The 15933-nt window shown below is 41.7% G+C and overlaps 1 protein-coding gene across 2 annotated transcripts in view; it reads left to right on the top strand.

The window, feature by feature from the left end:
* Nucleotides 1-15933, top strand: part of LOC147009574 (endoplasmic reticulum-Golgi intermediate compartment protein 3-like) — a 43950-nt gene that overhangs the window by 13800 nt on the left and 14217 nt on the right. For both annotated transcript variants that reach the window (XM_085862657.1, XM_085862655.1), the window contains 6 exons: nt 75-162; nt 314-479; nt 718-775; nt 5650-5681; nt 7133-7229; nt 10571-10635. In XM_085862657.1, coding sequence (XP_085718783.1) covers nt 75-162; nt 314-479; nt 718-775; nt 5650-5681; nt 7133-7229; nt 10571-10635 — 506 coding nt within the window. The remainder of the gene's footprint in view (nt 1-74; nt 163-313; nt 480-717; nt 776-5649; nt 5682-7132; nt 7230-10570; nt 10636-15933) is intronic.

Here is a 15933-nt window from a genome sequence, read left to right as displayed (position 1 = left end):
TTTGAAAGATGGTGTTTCCATTTATATTGGTTGACAATCTGCAATCTACATGAGCGTTGCTTCTGTATTTTAAGATGCCGACAACATCGATGTGGAGGTTCAGCCAACCCTTGATCCAAACCGCTGTGAAAGTTGCTATGGAGCAGAAATGGAGGAAACTCAGTAAGGTGTTTCCCCTCTCCCTTGTAGTGTGCAAGAACAGTGTACAACCTTTTTTTCCTATTGTACAAATCAATTTTATTTTTCCTTTTGAAGTCAAACTGTGGTTTCTTGACTAACTTGTCATTACTGGCCCCAAACCTCGATTTGGCAGATGTTGTAATACCTGCCAAGCAGTGCATGATGCGTATCGGCAGCGGCGTTGGGCACTGCGTGACCTGGAAACTGTGGCTCAGTGTCAGCGGGAGGGTTTTGTCATGACGATCAATGAGCAGAAAACCTGGGGTTGCCGTATCACTGGCCACCTGCTTGTCAACAAGGCAAGCAAACGTAACCACAGCTTGTGACATTTGCATCGCATGCGGCAGCTATTCAGATGTGTGACGAGTTTATTTCTGAATGGGTAACGATTAATTTTTTTTTTTTTGAAAGAGACATTTGCTCACTGGATTGGTGATACAAATGTTGTGTTCCAGGGAACCCATGTTATACATATACATGCCATGTCTTCAACACGGTGCATATAAATCTGTTGGAATTTCTTGTATTATCTTCCAGGTGTCAGGCAATTTCCACTTTGCACCAGGCAAAAGCCATGATCGGTCGCACATACACGGTAAGTGGAGTCGTGTGATCTTGCTAGCGATTCCTTCCAGGAATTGGTATTGGAGCAGAACTGTCTTGTAATCTGTCGGAATCATTTGACCATTTGTATTGAAACGCAGCACTGATTTCAAAACCCGAGACATACTACTTCCAATCACACTTGGTATTTTCACTTTATATTCTTGGATGAGGACATGAAAATGCACCATTAATGTTCGTGAGGGTTTTTGTTTTCAGTGCTAATTGAAAGAGTAATGTTTGTTTGTTTTTAAAAGGGAGTGAATCACAAATATTTTTTTTTGATCCTGATCTTTTTTGACCTTTCATTTAGTACGTCCTTCCATTTATTTGGCACACAAAACAAGTCTTGGCGAGGGTCTTAAATCTCTGATTGCTCTTTCTTGTCCTCATTTGCGACTGGCTTGTGATGAGGTACTTGCATAACATCCCCCACAAGGCTGAGCTATTTATATTTTCATCCATCTCTATGAAAGGGAAGACTGAGAAGAAACCCAAAGAAGTAAAAAGCAAAGATGGAGTCATCAGGAGGAACCTGGATAGGATTTGGGTTTCAGTCGCTACTCCACAACCCTCAAACCTATCCAGGCACAGCCAAATGAGCCTTACAGAAAAGTTTCTGCAAGAATTCACTTCTCCTTAGAGAGATACATAACGAAAGAGAGGAATATTAGAGTAAAAGAGAAGAAAAAGCAAATATTAGAATCAATAAAGAGAAATATATATATATATATATATATATATATATATATATATATATATATATATATATATATATATATATATATATATATACTGTATATATATATATATATATATATATATATATATATATATATATATATATATATATATATATATATATGTATATATATATATATATATTGTTACGGATTTGGAAGCCTTTTGCACACAAACAGCCAGAGTCCCCGCAGTTCAGTTATTTCAATAAGTATGTGTTTATGGTTAGGGTCCCGTCCTTCTGTCTAAAGGGTTAATTTAATGTGTGCGCTGCGAGTTTCTTCATAGTCAGGTTTTTTTACATTAAATCTCCCTTTCGCTCCATCATCACCATTACACACGTGTTCGGGGCCACGGGCATAGGCGGGGTGAGGTCGACTCCGCCCAGCGAGATGGGTGTGCCTCGCAACCAATGAGGGATAGGAGTACCTCAGAAGCCCCCGACCAATCTAGGGACGAGTTACCTCAGGACGGCCCTGCCCAGCCAGATGGGATGTTCACCCCCATCCAATCAGGAGGCGAGGGGGAAGAAATCCATCAGACCTCGCAAAAGGGAAGAGGAGAGTGGTCGTCAAGAAGAGAGTAGAGCAGTCATCGTGGCCATTGCTCTTGGTGTGCGTCGTTGGAGTCATTATTGCGATTGCTCTTGGGCTCCTCGTGGTGGTGGTGGTGGTGGTCGAGCAGCCAGGATTGTGGGCTCGGTGGATTCCGGGCCGTGGGTTCGAGTCCCACCGTGGTGGGTTGGAGTCCAGTGTGACCGCACGAGGTGGAAAGGTACCCGGCCAGGCTCTGTTCCCCCAGCTGAACTATCCTCCTCGGCTGGAGGACCGAATAAAGACCCGACGGGGTCTATTTCTTTTGGGTGTGTGTGTGTTCCTGGGCCCTGTCTATAAGTAAAAATTGCTAAGTGTTTGCTTGTATATAAATTGCATTTGTCATATTCGGTTTTAACTCTGCTCTTTGTGCTCCCCTGCCCCATTATAAATAAACCCCCAATTGTTCAATGTACCAGCTCGTTGTCGTGCTTTCTATTATTGACACAGCACAGTTCGTGCTTGAGAACCAGTAAGCCGATTGGGCTGTAAGTTGTCGTTTGGATCGACGGACTTTGGTAATTCCGCTTGGTTACACCGGACCGAGGTCGCTCGAGCGACCCGGTTCGACAGAGTCCGTTGAGGGTGTGACTTCCCCAGTAATTTGACGACGTGGGTACTTAGGTATATTGAAATTTGGCTATTAACCCTACCCCACGCCGTCAGAGAATTGGCGATCACGGTCCTTAAGTGACCCGTGACCTTCGGAGTTGTCTGAAGGTTATGACCTGCAATTCCGGGTGTTCGGTGGGAGACGGCTCTACTGCTCCACCTGGTGGCCGTTCCTCGCCACCGACCCTCGGCCCACAACAATATATACATACAGTGCTCAGCATAAATGAGTACACCCCAACAGATTTGTCAGAAAACCTTTACTTTCCTTTCAGAATCCACATTTTCTATGGGATACTATACTACAAAATACTCCCACAAATGTGGGCCATTGATTGCAAACAAGATTTATTAATTTGCACACAAAAAAAGGAATTTTCCTAACAAATTCATTAAAGACCATGTTTCAAAAATGAGTACACCCCAATGAAAGTCTTAGGAGCAAAGCTAAATTTTAGACTACTAAATTCTAATTAACAATAATTCAACCACAAGTGAGTCTGATTATTCATTAAACAGGTGGGAAACATTAAAACCCATTGGGAACATACTCTGAACAGAGCATTGGAACTGCCAAAGCGGTCTCCTGGGTTACTGGGCACAATCCTGGACATGTCACCACTCCGACACAGGATACTCGAATGTCTCAATCATCCCAGTAAGCTGGTGCTCATTTTGTCGACCTCGGAAGGATGACAGGCTGAGTCAACCCCACCTGGTATTAGTTCAACGATTGAGCAGGATTTGAACTGGGGACCCTAGGAACCCAAGCCCACCACCCTCGTCATGAAGTCAACACCAGGCATAAATACAATATATACAGCATTAAATAAACAAAAACACAAAGTTTTAACTTTTTCATTTATTCCAAAACTGTGAGGTGGGTGAGGGTAAACATATTACAGACTCGCTCATACTGTACTCTGCCGTAAATAGTAAACACAAGACTTGGCTCAGATGATGATGCTGCTGTAGGGGGGAGGGTGGAGGTTAGAATGATGTGGATTGAGAACTTGCCATGGCTGTTGGGTCATCGGGAGCACGACGAAGTTGCCTGTTGCATTGCCACGTAGAAGAAGGGTAAGACGATCCTTGGCCACCTTGACCCAGAGCAGGTCTTCCCTGCTTGGAGAGGAAGGTACGATATGGCATCCTCTTCCAAAAAAATAAAAACCTGCTCCGGCATAAATCCCTTCACCTCGATTAGTTCCAAGAGCCTTGTTGAACTGGAGCCTTGGTAAATCCACAATGGTTTCTCCCATACACCCGTCCACTCAAAGGCATTTATTTTTCTCTCTTTGGTCCGTGATCCAAATGTTAAGTGCTTTTTCCATCCTTTCAATATGATGATCATGGGATTGGAATCCGTTTGTGCTTTGCTAGCAGGAACCCGTGAATGTTTACACACAGTCGATTCATTGATCCAGTAATGGCAGACCCCAGATGCTGCATTTTCACTTCTTGCCAACGTATCCAACAATTCAGTTTTTTGCACAATCTCATAACCTTTCTCTGCCTTTTGGCATGATTTAATTTTGTCCATCTTTACACATTTGGGTGCTATTATTAACTGTTGTGTGTCAGGATCTCTTATTTCCTGTTCGATGACGATTCATGATTAAACTTATCTTTGTTCCGTATGCTCGTCTGATTACTGCAATTAACTGTGCGAGAAAAACAAAAGGCTTGTAATGAAAGGTAATCATACACACCGATGCAAACAATGACTCGTATCAGCAAAAACAAGTCTGAAGCCGACAATGGTTCACGAGCGGTATTTGACGATGTAGATTGTTTCAGAAGTCAAGGATGAGACGATGTGATAACATTTGACCAAGTTATAAAAATGATCAACATGATGTGATAGGGGTGACAGGTTATTAGCTGCAAAATGTCGAAAACCCAGTTTCGTTCAACAACTTTCAAAATTTGACCTTTGCATAACCTTTAAAGGTCCCAAAACAATGTTGTGGACATTAAAATAAGGAAACAGGATACGTGCTATAGCTTAATGGAGTTAGTTCGTCGAAGAAGGTCGAAAACCCGGTTCGATTCCCACAACTTTGAAAATTTGACCTTTGTGGCCTTTAAAAGTCAAAGGTCAAGGATTATGACCTTTGGTGCAAAATTTCCTCCGGAACATTCCAGGAACAATATAATGTCATATAGGCTATATGGCTTTTCGCACTCCTCGGATTATCCATCCTTTGATTAAATCAGCGTAAAAACAAACTTGAAGCGGGCGCCACGAGCAAGGTGTTTGAGATATAGCAAAATGGTTTCAAGACTTTAGGTGGGGAATGACCTCAAGATTATGCATAAAAAATATTGTCATCCTAGCTCTCAAAGTTTGGGCGGTCGTATGATTTTTATGTCAAAATTCGCAATTTTCTAAGTTTTTGACCTTGGGCCGAAAATGAAAAATCGGACAACGACAAGTTTTAGATAATTCATTTTGCTATTCAAATACCGAAGAACCCATTCCATTCAGTTAATTCCCGAGGAGAAGATAGATTTTTAATCCGACTACCCCCTAAAAATGGCTATTTTGGGGGGCGTGGCTTCGCCCACAATGGACGTAGCCACGCCCTCATCCAGGAAAACACAACAAGACATTGATATCGAACACATAACCAAGTTTCATCAAGATCGGATCAAAGTCCACCGAGTTATGCTCTGGACAGACAGACAGACACACACACAGACATAACTAATATAGTGGTCACACTGGCTGGCGCTCGTGAACCAAAAACACCATGATTGACTGAAACAAAATGCTGTGATAACTAAATCGGAACACAATAGGTTGCCCACAATTGGTCGAAACCAGCGATATTTGAGGGTTTACTGTATTTGAAATTACCATTTCGATGTTTCTGTGCATAATTTCTGAGATTTTTTTCAATTTGTTGTTTTGCAGTTCACGATGTTAATACTTTCGGAATTACCAAGGTGAGTTGTATTTTTATTTTTATTTTATTCTCTTTGACATGTCTAACTTTTTATATCAATTTGGCTGTTTCATTAAATCCGTGTCTGATGTGCTTTGTGTTCATTGTACATCCAGGTTTGAACCTCTCGTGCATACTTGTTTAAGATTTCTTACCATAATTACTCATGTATAATACGAAGAGCAATGAACGTCGTTCTTGACGAACAAGAACAGGAACAACGCAGGCACCTTTTAATCATTCAAGCATTCACCTTCGTGCTCCACTTGCGCTGTCGTTTTCGACGATCATTTGTGGCAAATTCCATTAACATGTTTAATGCTAACGTGAAAATGATATGATGAACTCTTTTTGAATTTAATTGGCAGTGGATGAAAAATTTCCATGTTTCACATGGACCAACAAGGATGTCATTTAATTAAATATTGGGCCGAATGGCCTCCTTAACAAAAGTTCCTTGTGTAATGTGAAGTACAGAAATAAAGGGGGAGGAGGGACATAGTTGAGGTGGTTGTGTGCAAATCGGGGACAGAGTTGGGGGGGGGGTTGAGTTCTTGGGGTTGGGGGGGCAGGGTTGTGGACTTGAAAAAGAAGGGGGAAGGGGAGGACAGAGTTTGGGTGGAGGAGACAGAGAGTTGAGAAGGGGCATTTGAAGACTTGAGGTTTGGCGAGGGGAGTTGAGGAATTGGCGTATGTTGCGAGGGGTGGGGGTTGAAGGCTTTAATAAGAAAGGGGTGGGGAGGGCAGAGAGTTAGGGTCATAAAAGGGCAGAAATTGGACAGACTTGGGAGGGGAGTTGAAGACTTGTAGTGGGTAAAGGGTTTAAAGACTTGTGCTTAGGGCATTTGGAGATGGGGTGTGTAGGGGTTTGAAAACTTGGGGTTGGGAGTTGGGCGGGGGAGGGTTTGATAGCCTGGGGTTTGGGACTTAGTAGGTGGTGGGGGTTGAGGAGTCTGTTTGGTGTGGGGCGTTTACTTGAATAAGGGGGGAAGGGAGGACGAAGAGTTGGAGCGGGATGGGGAGGGGTGGCAGAGAGTTGGTGGCATGGGTGAGGCTTTTGGAGGTTGGGGATTTGAGGCTTTTGGAGGGTGGGGTTGAGGACGTCGGGAGGAGGGTAGGGGATGGTTGTGGTTGGGTGGATGGCTGCGTTAATGTTCTTTTTTCCAACTTTGCTTTGTGAAAATGTTAGTGATTTTCTGCTTCTTGATGAATGTTTTTATTTTTAATTCTCATGTTTTATTGTTTTATTTCTTGACTTCAGCTGTGAGTTATAGAGGCGATGCCATGCATTTTGTTCTTTGCTCACACTTTGTAATATGCATTGCATTTGATGTTTGGACGTCATGTCGTTAGTTCTTTTGTTCGGTGTTTGTGCTGCTAGCTTTTGGTTTTTGTCATCTTTTTTTTTTTGGATTGGTTATAATGCAACCTTTTTTGTTTTGCCTTTGCCAGTTTAATACCAGTCACCGCATATACCACTTGTCGTTTGGCTCATCCTTTCCTGGCGCTGTTTTCCCATTGGATAACACCACCACAGTGGCAGAAGCTGGTATAACACCTTGTTTTAATCGTTTAAAATAACAGTTAGTACTGTTGCAATTATTAGTCCCCTTCTGGTTTCATCAGAGTGGACGATAGGTTTGCTCTCTGTCTGTCTGTCCATCACACCTGTTGTGTTTTTTTTCAGACTTTTTTACCCATATCCTTTAACATATTCAACTGAAATTTGGTGCATGGCTTTGTTATGATAATTTACAGAAAAAGCTCGAGTTTCAGGGTGTTTCATCAATTTTTCACAGTTATGCCCTTTTTGAACTGAGAAAATATCACATATTATACATGGGTCAGTGTTCACCTGCCCTGACTCCACCCCACTACTTTACATCCATTGGCTGGACAGTTGGCCTGACTCCACCCCAATAAAATCATGCGCCATCATTGCATGAAGCAGCACAGATTGTTAGTCCATGGCCCAGTGCAATTGGAATGATCCCAGGACCACGATGTATTATATGCACATAAGCCGTATGCATGTTTATGCTTCACGGGTGAACATTTGGGTTATTTTTATTTTCATTATTTTTGGCACCAAACGCGCCAAATAAACCACCCAAATAAATTAACATTCATTTGGACCGGTTGGGGATATGTATTGCAAAGCAATTCTCACCCTTGTTATAAATGACATTCTGTAGGTTGTTCATTGTAATGCTTAAGCCATTGAAAAGTTTTCTGAAAATCCTGTTTTTTACTGCCTCTCCTCAAATCTAGCTCCCTCTGCTCCCTCAACCCTCCGACTCTCTCCAGCTCCCCGTGTTCCTCTCCCGAACATGGATGCACGTGTTCTTCCAGTAACTCTCTCATGGTTATCTCCCAAAATGTAGACTTAACACGCACATCATTATTTTTGTTCCTTTTTTCTCCTGTTTGTGGAACTGCATTCCTAAGGCTTGTATGTATATGTGGGAAAAATTACATGCCCAGACCAGGAATCGAACCCAAGTCCTCTGGAAAACTGTACCAGTGCTCTGCTATCTGGGCAACCCACAGGCTGAATACGCAATTCTACCTATATGTAGGAACGGTTGAAGATCTTAAAGATCTTGAAGATCTCCCATTTGTAGGAACAAAACCATAAGGAACGGTTGGCCAGGCTGTGGCTGCATACTATATAGGATCCCTTTAACTTTAAAGCCGGTCTTCACTGCACGTGCAGCAGGTAATGAAATAAAATGAATTCGTTCAAATAATGACTTTATCCACAAAAGAGTTGCAGCTTAATGCAGAACAACCCTGGAGACATCGCAAAGTTCAATCGCCCGTGAAGTAAACATTGCAGATAATCCGCCATGTTGCCTGATCGTCTGTGTACGCGTCGCGTGGTACATCGTTCGCGGTCCGTGCAAACGTTATAACTTTATTTTAAAATGTCTGTTTTTTCACCAGATTTTCTTTGATTCTCTGTAGAGCACCTCACAAAACCTCTGAAAATATAGACAGATCTGGCAGACGCTATGGATAGGCAGTCCTTCTGGGGTAGAGGGCACGCGGTCTCGCAGTGAATGCATTAAATCATACAGCTCAATGAAGCTCGTTACTTTTGGCACGTTCCTAAATTTTTTGTTCACTCAATATAATTTTCCAAACGGTAGAAAAAGATAAGTTTAATGCTTTGGAAATTTCACTTTTTCTTGTGTGTGTACATATATGAGGCGCCGCAAGGAGTGATGTAAGGGACACATCGGCCATTTTGGAGTTAATGCCATATAGCACTATTTCAACCCTTACCCTTTCATCATCATATCATTAAAAAATGTCGCTTACATCACTCCTCCTTGTGGGGCCTCTATATATATCGATAATATGAGTGAGGAAAGTGGGGGAAAAAAACTTTGTCGTTAAGAAATCATTGCGGCCTGTTCAAGTCAAGGCATGGTTGAGCAGGCCAACAAACATGCCGGGTTCAGATCCCGGCGGGGTTACCCAGGAAATGCCTTAAGACCCCCAAAGACCAAGGTGGCTGAGGATGCACTTGATGAATGATTATAATTAAATAGGGCCATTAATTATCTTCAAAAGGGGTGTTCTAATTAACCCAAACACCCAATTTTCACTCATGCACTTCCTTGGAGTTCCCTTAGTGTGCAGACAAAGTTTCAGGCTGCTAGGTTTCATGTTTTTGGAGTTATGGAGGACACACACATACACACACACACTGACACACATTGCCATTTATTAGTGTAGATGATGTGCAAAAATATATTCTGGGATTAGTGTTTAATAATTCATTCTTTTGGCTTGATCTTTGTCATTAGGTTTAATCTTACTCTCTGTGGAGTTTTGTGTATATTGGTTGAAGTGTTTGATCCAGTGAAACCTCCTTAGAGGTTTGTCTTCACTGTGTGGATGAAACACTGCTTGGGGTTGTCGGTTCAACATACGTCTCGACAGACAAGAAAGGGCATCATGAACGTTGAAACTAATTGTGCTGAATATCTTCTACCTTTGAGTTTTGCCAGAAATTTGGAATGTGACCAAGGGACCATCACACGATGGTCTCCTCTTTTCGAAAGGTACCATGGGAACTTTACCCACAGGTGAATGCTAGTTTATCATCTCCTCTGATGGACAGTGTCATGCCTGTGAAGCACCAGGATGAGAGTTTATATTTGAGATTCGAACTGAACCAAATGCTGTGAAAGAAGGGTCATGGATCACGAGCCCCTAAACTTAGTTACATGCTCCTACGCACTCCCTTTTTAAAAGAATGTTTTGTGGGAAAGAAAAAAAAATCGATTAAAAGACTTACAGAAATACCACCTGCAAATAACATTTTTATCGAAGAGACTTTCACTGTTCCAATTCTTCATGGAGTTTGTCCGTGCTGAGATGGAACAGATGGTTATCAACCACCGTGGTTCGCAATATACTGGTTGGTTACGTTTCAACAGAGTTATTACCATGTGTTCTGGGTTGAGATGGGTCATGAATCGAAGTGGATTGTACGTGTTAAATCATTTAACACGAATAAAAAATATCTACTCACTGGTATCACATGGCTGCATGTTCATTCATTATTGGCAGGGTTTTATTTTATTGTTTAGCTTTGCTGCATCACTAGTGAGGAAGATTTACACATGAGAAGAGCATGTTTAGAGTTAGCTGAGTTTCAGGTGGGAACGCAATCTTGTTTAAGGTAAAGATATCACAAACAAGGTTGGGCAGGAGAAGTCATGAGATGATGTTGGGCTGTTTTAAGAGGCAGGAGGGTAAAGTTGCATAAAGTGGGGAAAGGTTGATTAAATGTTTGAATTTGTTTTGTGCGTGCGCACATCTTCAAATTATCGAGGCCACATTCAGAAAGAGAATGTGCTGATTTTTGTGTTTTAGACTCCATGATGTTCCAGTACTTTGTCAAGGTTGTACCAACGGTGTTTGTCGATCTGGAGGGTCAGGTAAGGATGAACCTGTAGTTCACCTTCTGTAAAATTTAATGTTTTTTTTCCAAAAGAACCAAAGCTCATGTTGCAGCTTGTTTGTAGATCTGCTGCAAGAAGGGATCTATCCATCTTGCCTTATTGTGTGCGATGTTTTTGAGACATGCACACCTTCTCTACCATAAAAAAAACCGAACACTTGATTGTTGTTGATGCAATTTATGTATGTGACATAAATGGACACAGATGAGATAAATGGTGAATAATTGCATGTCCATTTTACTGTGATTATCTCCGCCACCGAAGGTGGACCGAGGTTATGTTTTCACCCCTGTCTGTCTGTCTGTCTGTCTCTGTGAGCAGGCTATCTCAAAAAGTTATGGAAGGATTTGGTGGACAGGTTGGGTGTGTGACAAGGACGAACTGATTAGGTTTTGGTGAAGATCTGGATCCAGATACAATAATTTTTCAAATGATTCTTCACCATTGAGAGATGGGGCCAAAAACGATATATAGCACAATATCTCAAAAAGTTGCAGTGGAAAAAATGACAAAACTTGGTGGATGACTTTTGTAGGTGAGAAGAACAGGCCGATTAGACTGGACCTGTTAAAGGGTAGGCAACACGTTGCTAGAATATCTCATTAATGCATCAATCTGCCGTCAGATTGCCATTGGTAGGGGTCATGTTGGTGCGAAAGGTTTCAGCCATACCACCCCACATCGTGATACTGCCACGTCCAAAATTTGTGGCTTCCTGGACACAGACTGAGGCAAATGGCTCATGGCGTCTTCTGCACACTTGTGCGCAACTGTCATGCATTTGAAGGAGAAACCTGGATTTTTTATTGAACATAACATTTGCCCAATTGCCTCTGTGTCCATCGGACATGTTTATTTGACCACTGCATGGATGTGTCGCATTGCAAGTCTGGACACTGAATCTCATGATAAGCATGGATCATAGAGATGATGTTGACACTTATCCTGCATAGTTAACAGGGAGTGTGTTTGTCATACTCTGGGCAGTTTGAAACGTATTGCGTAGATGGGTCGTGCAAATGTATCGGTCCTGAGTGAGAGTCGTTATCGTGGAATGTCCACTTATTGACCCATCTCTTGTTGACTCATTGATCTGATAATGTCTTCTGAGGTCATAAACGCTCCCTCTCATCACGATAGAGCCTTGCAACATGGCTAACGGAAGACCTTCCTTGAAAGTGTCCAATTATTTCATTCCACTCATTTTCTGACATGTGGCGTTGCAATGGATTGTTTCCTATGGCACCGAAGGGGTGTGTGTGTGTGTGTGTGTGTGTGTGTGTGTGTGTGTGTGTGTGTGTGTGTGTGTGTGTGTGTGTGTGTGTGTGTGTGTGTGTGTGTGTGTGTGTGTGTGTGTGTGTGTGTGTGTGTGTGTGTGTGTGTGTGTGTGTGCGTGCGTGCGTGCGTGCGTGCGTGCGTGCGTGCAGGATATCTCAAAAAGTTTTGAACAGATCCGGATGAAATTTGGTGGGCAGGTTGGGTGTGCGACAAGGACGAACTGATTAGATTTTGGTGAAGATCTGGATCAGGATCAGACTACTCTAATTTTTTAAGTGATTCTTCATCATTTAAAGATAGAGCTAAACTCATAGATAGCACGATATCTCAAAACGATAGCACGGATGAAACTTGGACAGGTTGGGTGTGTGACCACGATCAATTGATTTGATTTTGGTGAAGATCCGAATCCGGATCTGGATGTGAGTATTTTTTATTTTTATAAAATGTTTCTTCACCATTGAGAGGTGGGGCCAAAAACGACATAAAGCATGATATTTCAAAAATGTATTGGGCCCGATTATGTTCGCGTGGATCAGGCATTACGTGGTGGAGGTATGTGCTCGACCGAGTCCCCTTCTAGTTAAATAATGTAATCACTTTTTGGGGGGATAATCCACACTGGTGTCCTGGAAAGAATATTTCGAATTTGCTCAGCATGTCTTGTGTCACCCATAAAAACTTAAAGGTGCATTTGTTGCATCTGCTGAATAATTCTTGCATGAGGCAATTACGTTACATTAAAACTTACAATCGGATGTTCTGCACATCCCTCGTGCCAAAAAATCACTTGGAATGAATGCTGTAAATTCTTCAACGATTGCATTATCAATTCTGCATGTTCAGATTTTTATTGTTCATGCAGAGTGTTTGCTGTTGTTTTCAAATTATACACTGTGGTTTATTTACGAATTTTGTAGTCAAAACCATCCAGTGCGGTTAATACAGGAATTTGGCTTATACTTCGCCTGATGATGTTGATTTGTTCCGGTTTTCTTCTCCCACAATGCTACAATGGAATCGTTGTTGAAAAAAACATGTCTTCGACAATCGAGATTGTCTATAGTCGCTTTATCTTCACTTAAAAGTGACCTGCCGATTAAGTGTATCTGATTGTAAATTGATATGGTCCTCTTCAATTCACAGCTGCGGTTTATATTTGAATGTGGTTTATACACAAGTTTGTTTTTCAAAAATATCGATACTTAGGGTAGTGTGGCTTGTACATTATGTGGTATATAATTGGAAAATTATGGTATATCGAGCCTTGCAGCTCTAAAATCCTTAAAGTAAAATATTGCAAGAAGGAATTTGATTGACTGATGAACAGCATGTCATGTGCCAAACTACCCATGATTGAGTTTGATGGGTCATCAACAAAGAGTGGCATCAAATTGATTTAAAAATAAACTAGAAGGGAACTCTTCGACATTGCGACGTCGCCAGATTTGCCTACACCCACATTATTACATCATTATACATACTCGTTCCAAGTTTGATTTAAATTCCTGAACCCAGATTCAAACTATTAAACAATTCTGACTGCCAGACCATGCATCCACTCAGGTTGAAATTTAAAACGTATATTCCCCATGACTACTCAATCTTAATTGTGAAGTTTCACGTCGATTGATGAAGCGGTTCAAGAGAAATGTGACATTAATTATTTGTGAACTTAAGGAATGTGGGGGAGGGAAGGACGCACAGTGTGGACAATATGGATGCAGACGTAAACTATCAGGAAGGGAAGAGATGGTAATTTGGAAGGAGGTTTTTACTTTATGCACATGTGCACATTTTTATCTTAAGGCCCGGTCACACCTTGACGTTTTAGCCAGCGATGGCAACGTATTAAAATGTATGTAAAACGCTGGCTTACGTTGAACTTTTGATGTTTTTTTTTAAAGATTCGGACGTATTCATAGCGACTTGGTCTTATGTATAACGCATTGGTAACGGACACAGAACGTTTCGTTGTGTTATAGATAACTTATACCAATGAATGCTGAACCTGTTGTCGACCTACACAACCGATGCCCAGCGATAGTCTAACTTCGGCATAGCGCGTTGCACGCATCGCCGACGATGTCGTGACGTAGCCTATTAAAAGGCTGACGCACAACGATTCGAATCATAACTGCCGTAGAAATGGAAGTGTCAACATCGCGGTCACACCTTGGCGATCTTGCCAGCGTATGCCGACCTAAGAAAAATGTGTCTAAAACGTTGGGGGCACGTCAAATACGGTATGAGTAAGTTTGGTATACGTGAGTACAACGCTAAAGTACGCTATCATACGTCGTAGTAAGTAGAGTACGTCAAGAAATTTTAAACATGTTCAAAATTTTACGACGTACTCGGCGTATGACACATGTTCCGCATGCGATGGGGATAAGTTTTACACACGATATGTGGACGCTTACACACGTCCACAAAGGCTACTTATAAGCTACTCATAAGTCGAAACACGTCGCGGTAATGTCTTTTTTACGCGAAACTTATTTCCAACTTATGTTTGACGTGCTTTGAACCAATTCTTTACGTAGTCTCAACACACATGGCGTATGTAGACGTATTCCAATGACGTCTTCCGGTCGACAAAAAAAAAAAAATGAACGTGTTTCTAGCTTACAACTGCCATATAAAGACGTGTTCCCAGCGGTTTTGGGAATTGGTATATAAAAATGGTGTTCATAAAAGGGGAACCCAACAGTGTTTTCGAGTCCTTTTTGAGTCGATGTCCATGTCAGCAGTAACAGTATCAGTATTAGTATTAGTATCAGTATTAGTAGTAGTTTGTTCATGTTGGCAGTAGTAGGTGAGTGTGAGGGGGAGGGTGTGGGTTATGATGGATCGTCCTTGCATTTAACGATTTAACGATTTAAATGATAAACTCAACGATTTAAATGGCTGCAACCCCACTATTGAAAGTAGACGCTTGCGCTCAACAATTGGATTTTTTTTACACTCAACGACTTTTAAACGGTACCACTCAGCTAGTTTCATTGTTTACAATGAACGATTTAAATTGCTGTCACTCGCCTTTGTTTTTTGACGCTGGGGTTTGGAAATTTTAATCGTTTCTTCTGAAAGTGTTAAATCGCTCAAACTCGACTATTTTAAATAGACGCTGCCGATGGACAATTGGAATCATAGCCAAGCTAGACATCGAAGTGTGAACATCCTCGTCATGCCGAAGAAAAGTTTGAAGAATGCTGCAAATAAGTCTCCTGGCCGTGGCCGTGGCCGTGGACGCTGACGCAAGGACGATCCATTATACCGACGTCTTTCAGCCTATGAGTCACTTAAAAGTAACGTCTGTCGATGTGTGGCAACGATCGCGTAACGTGCCAACAACACGTTAATCATAGGTTAGAAATAAGTTTCGGGTACGCTAAACATTACCTCGGCGTGTCTCAACTTATGATTAACTTACAAGTAGCATGTGTTAACGTCTGTCAATGATCGCAGACCGTGCATACAACTTGTGGCCAGCGTAGCGGAACGTGTGAGTCATACGCCGGCATAAGTCGTGAAATTTCAAGCATGAAAAAATTTGAGGACAACCAAAAAGTACAACGTTTAAAGCCAGCGTACAACGACGTATGGCAGTGTTTTTCAGCGTGCTCTCAATGTTATCAAAACTTACCCATAACGTATTCAACGTGTGCCAGCGTTTTAGAAAAAAAATTCAAAAATCGGCATTCGTTGGCTAAAACGTCAAGGTGTGACCGGGCCTTTACCAAAATGAAGTTTTTGCAAGATATGTTGGTCAGCTTGTATGTTTTTTTTTTTGTTTGTCTGTAATCACGTATAAAAAATTCTGCAGAGCACAGTTATCATTGGAAATTTTTGTAACTTCGCATATCAGAGGCCTATAGAGGTCCCTTTCAGTGCACAAAATTTTAAAGGTCAAAGGTCAAGGTCACTTTGTCACAAATCAGGGGAGTCGACGAAACCCTTATTTTTTGAGTAATTTTGATTGGATCGTCTTCA

Source organism: Eptatretus burgeri, chromosome 17, assembly GCF_056783735.1.
Source record: "Eptatretus burgeri isolate ZD-2024b chromosome 17, Ebu_testis_v1, whole genome shotgun sequence".
NCBI lineage: Eukaryota > Metazoa > Chordata > Myxini > Myxiniformes > Myxinidae > Eptatretus > Eptatretus burgeri.
This window is presented reverse-complemented; position numbering and strand designations above follow the sequence as displayed.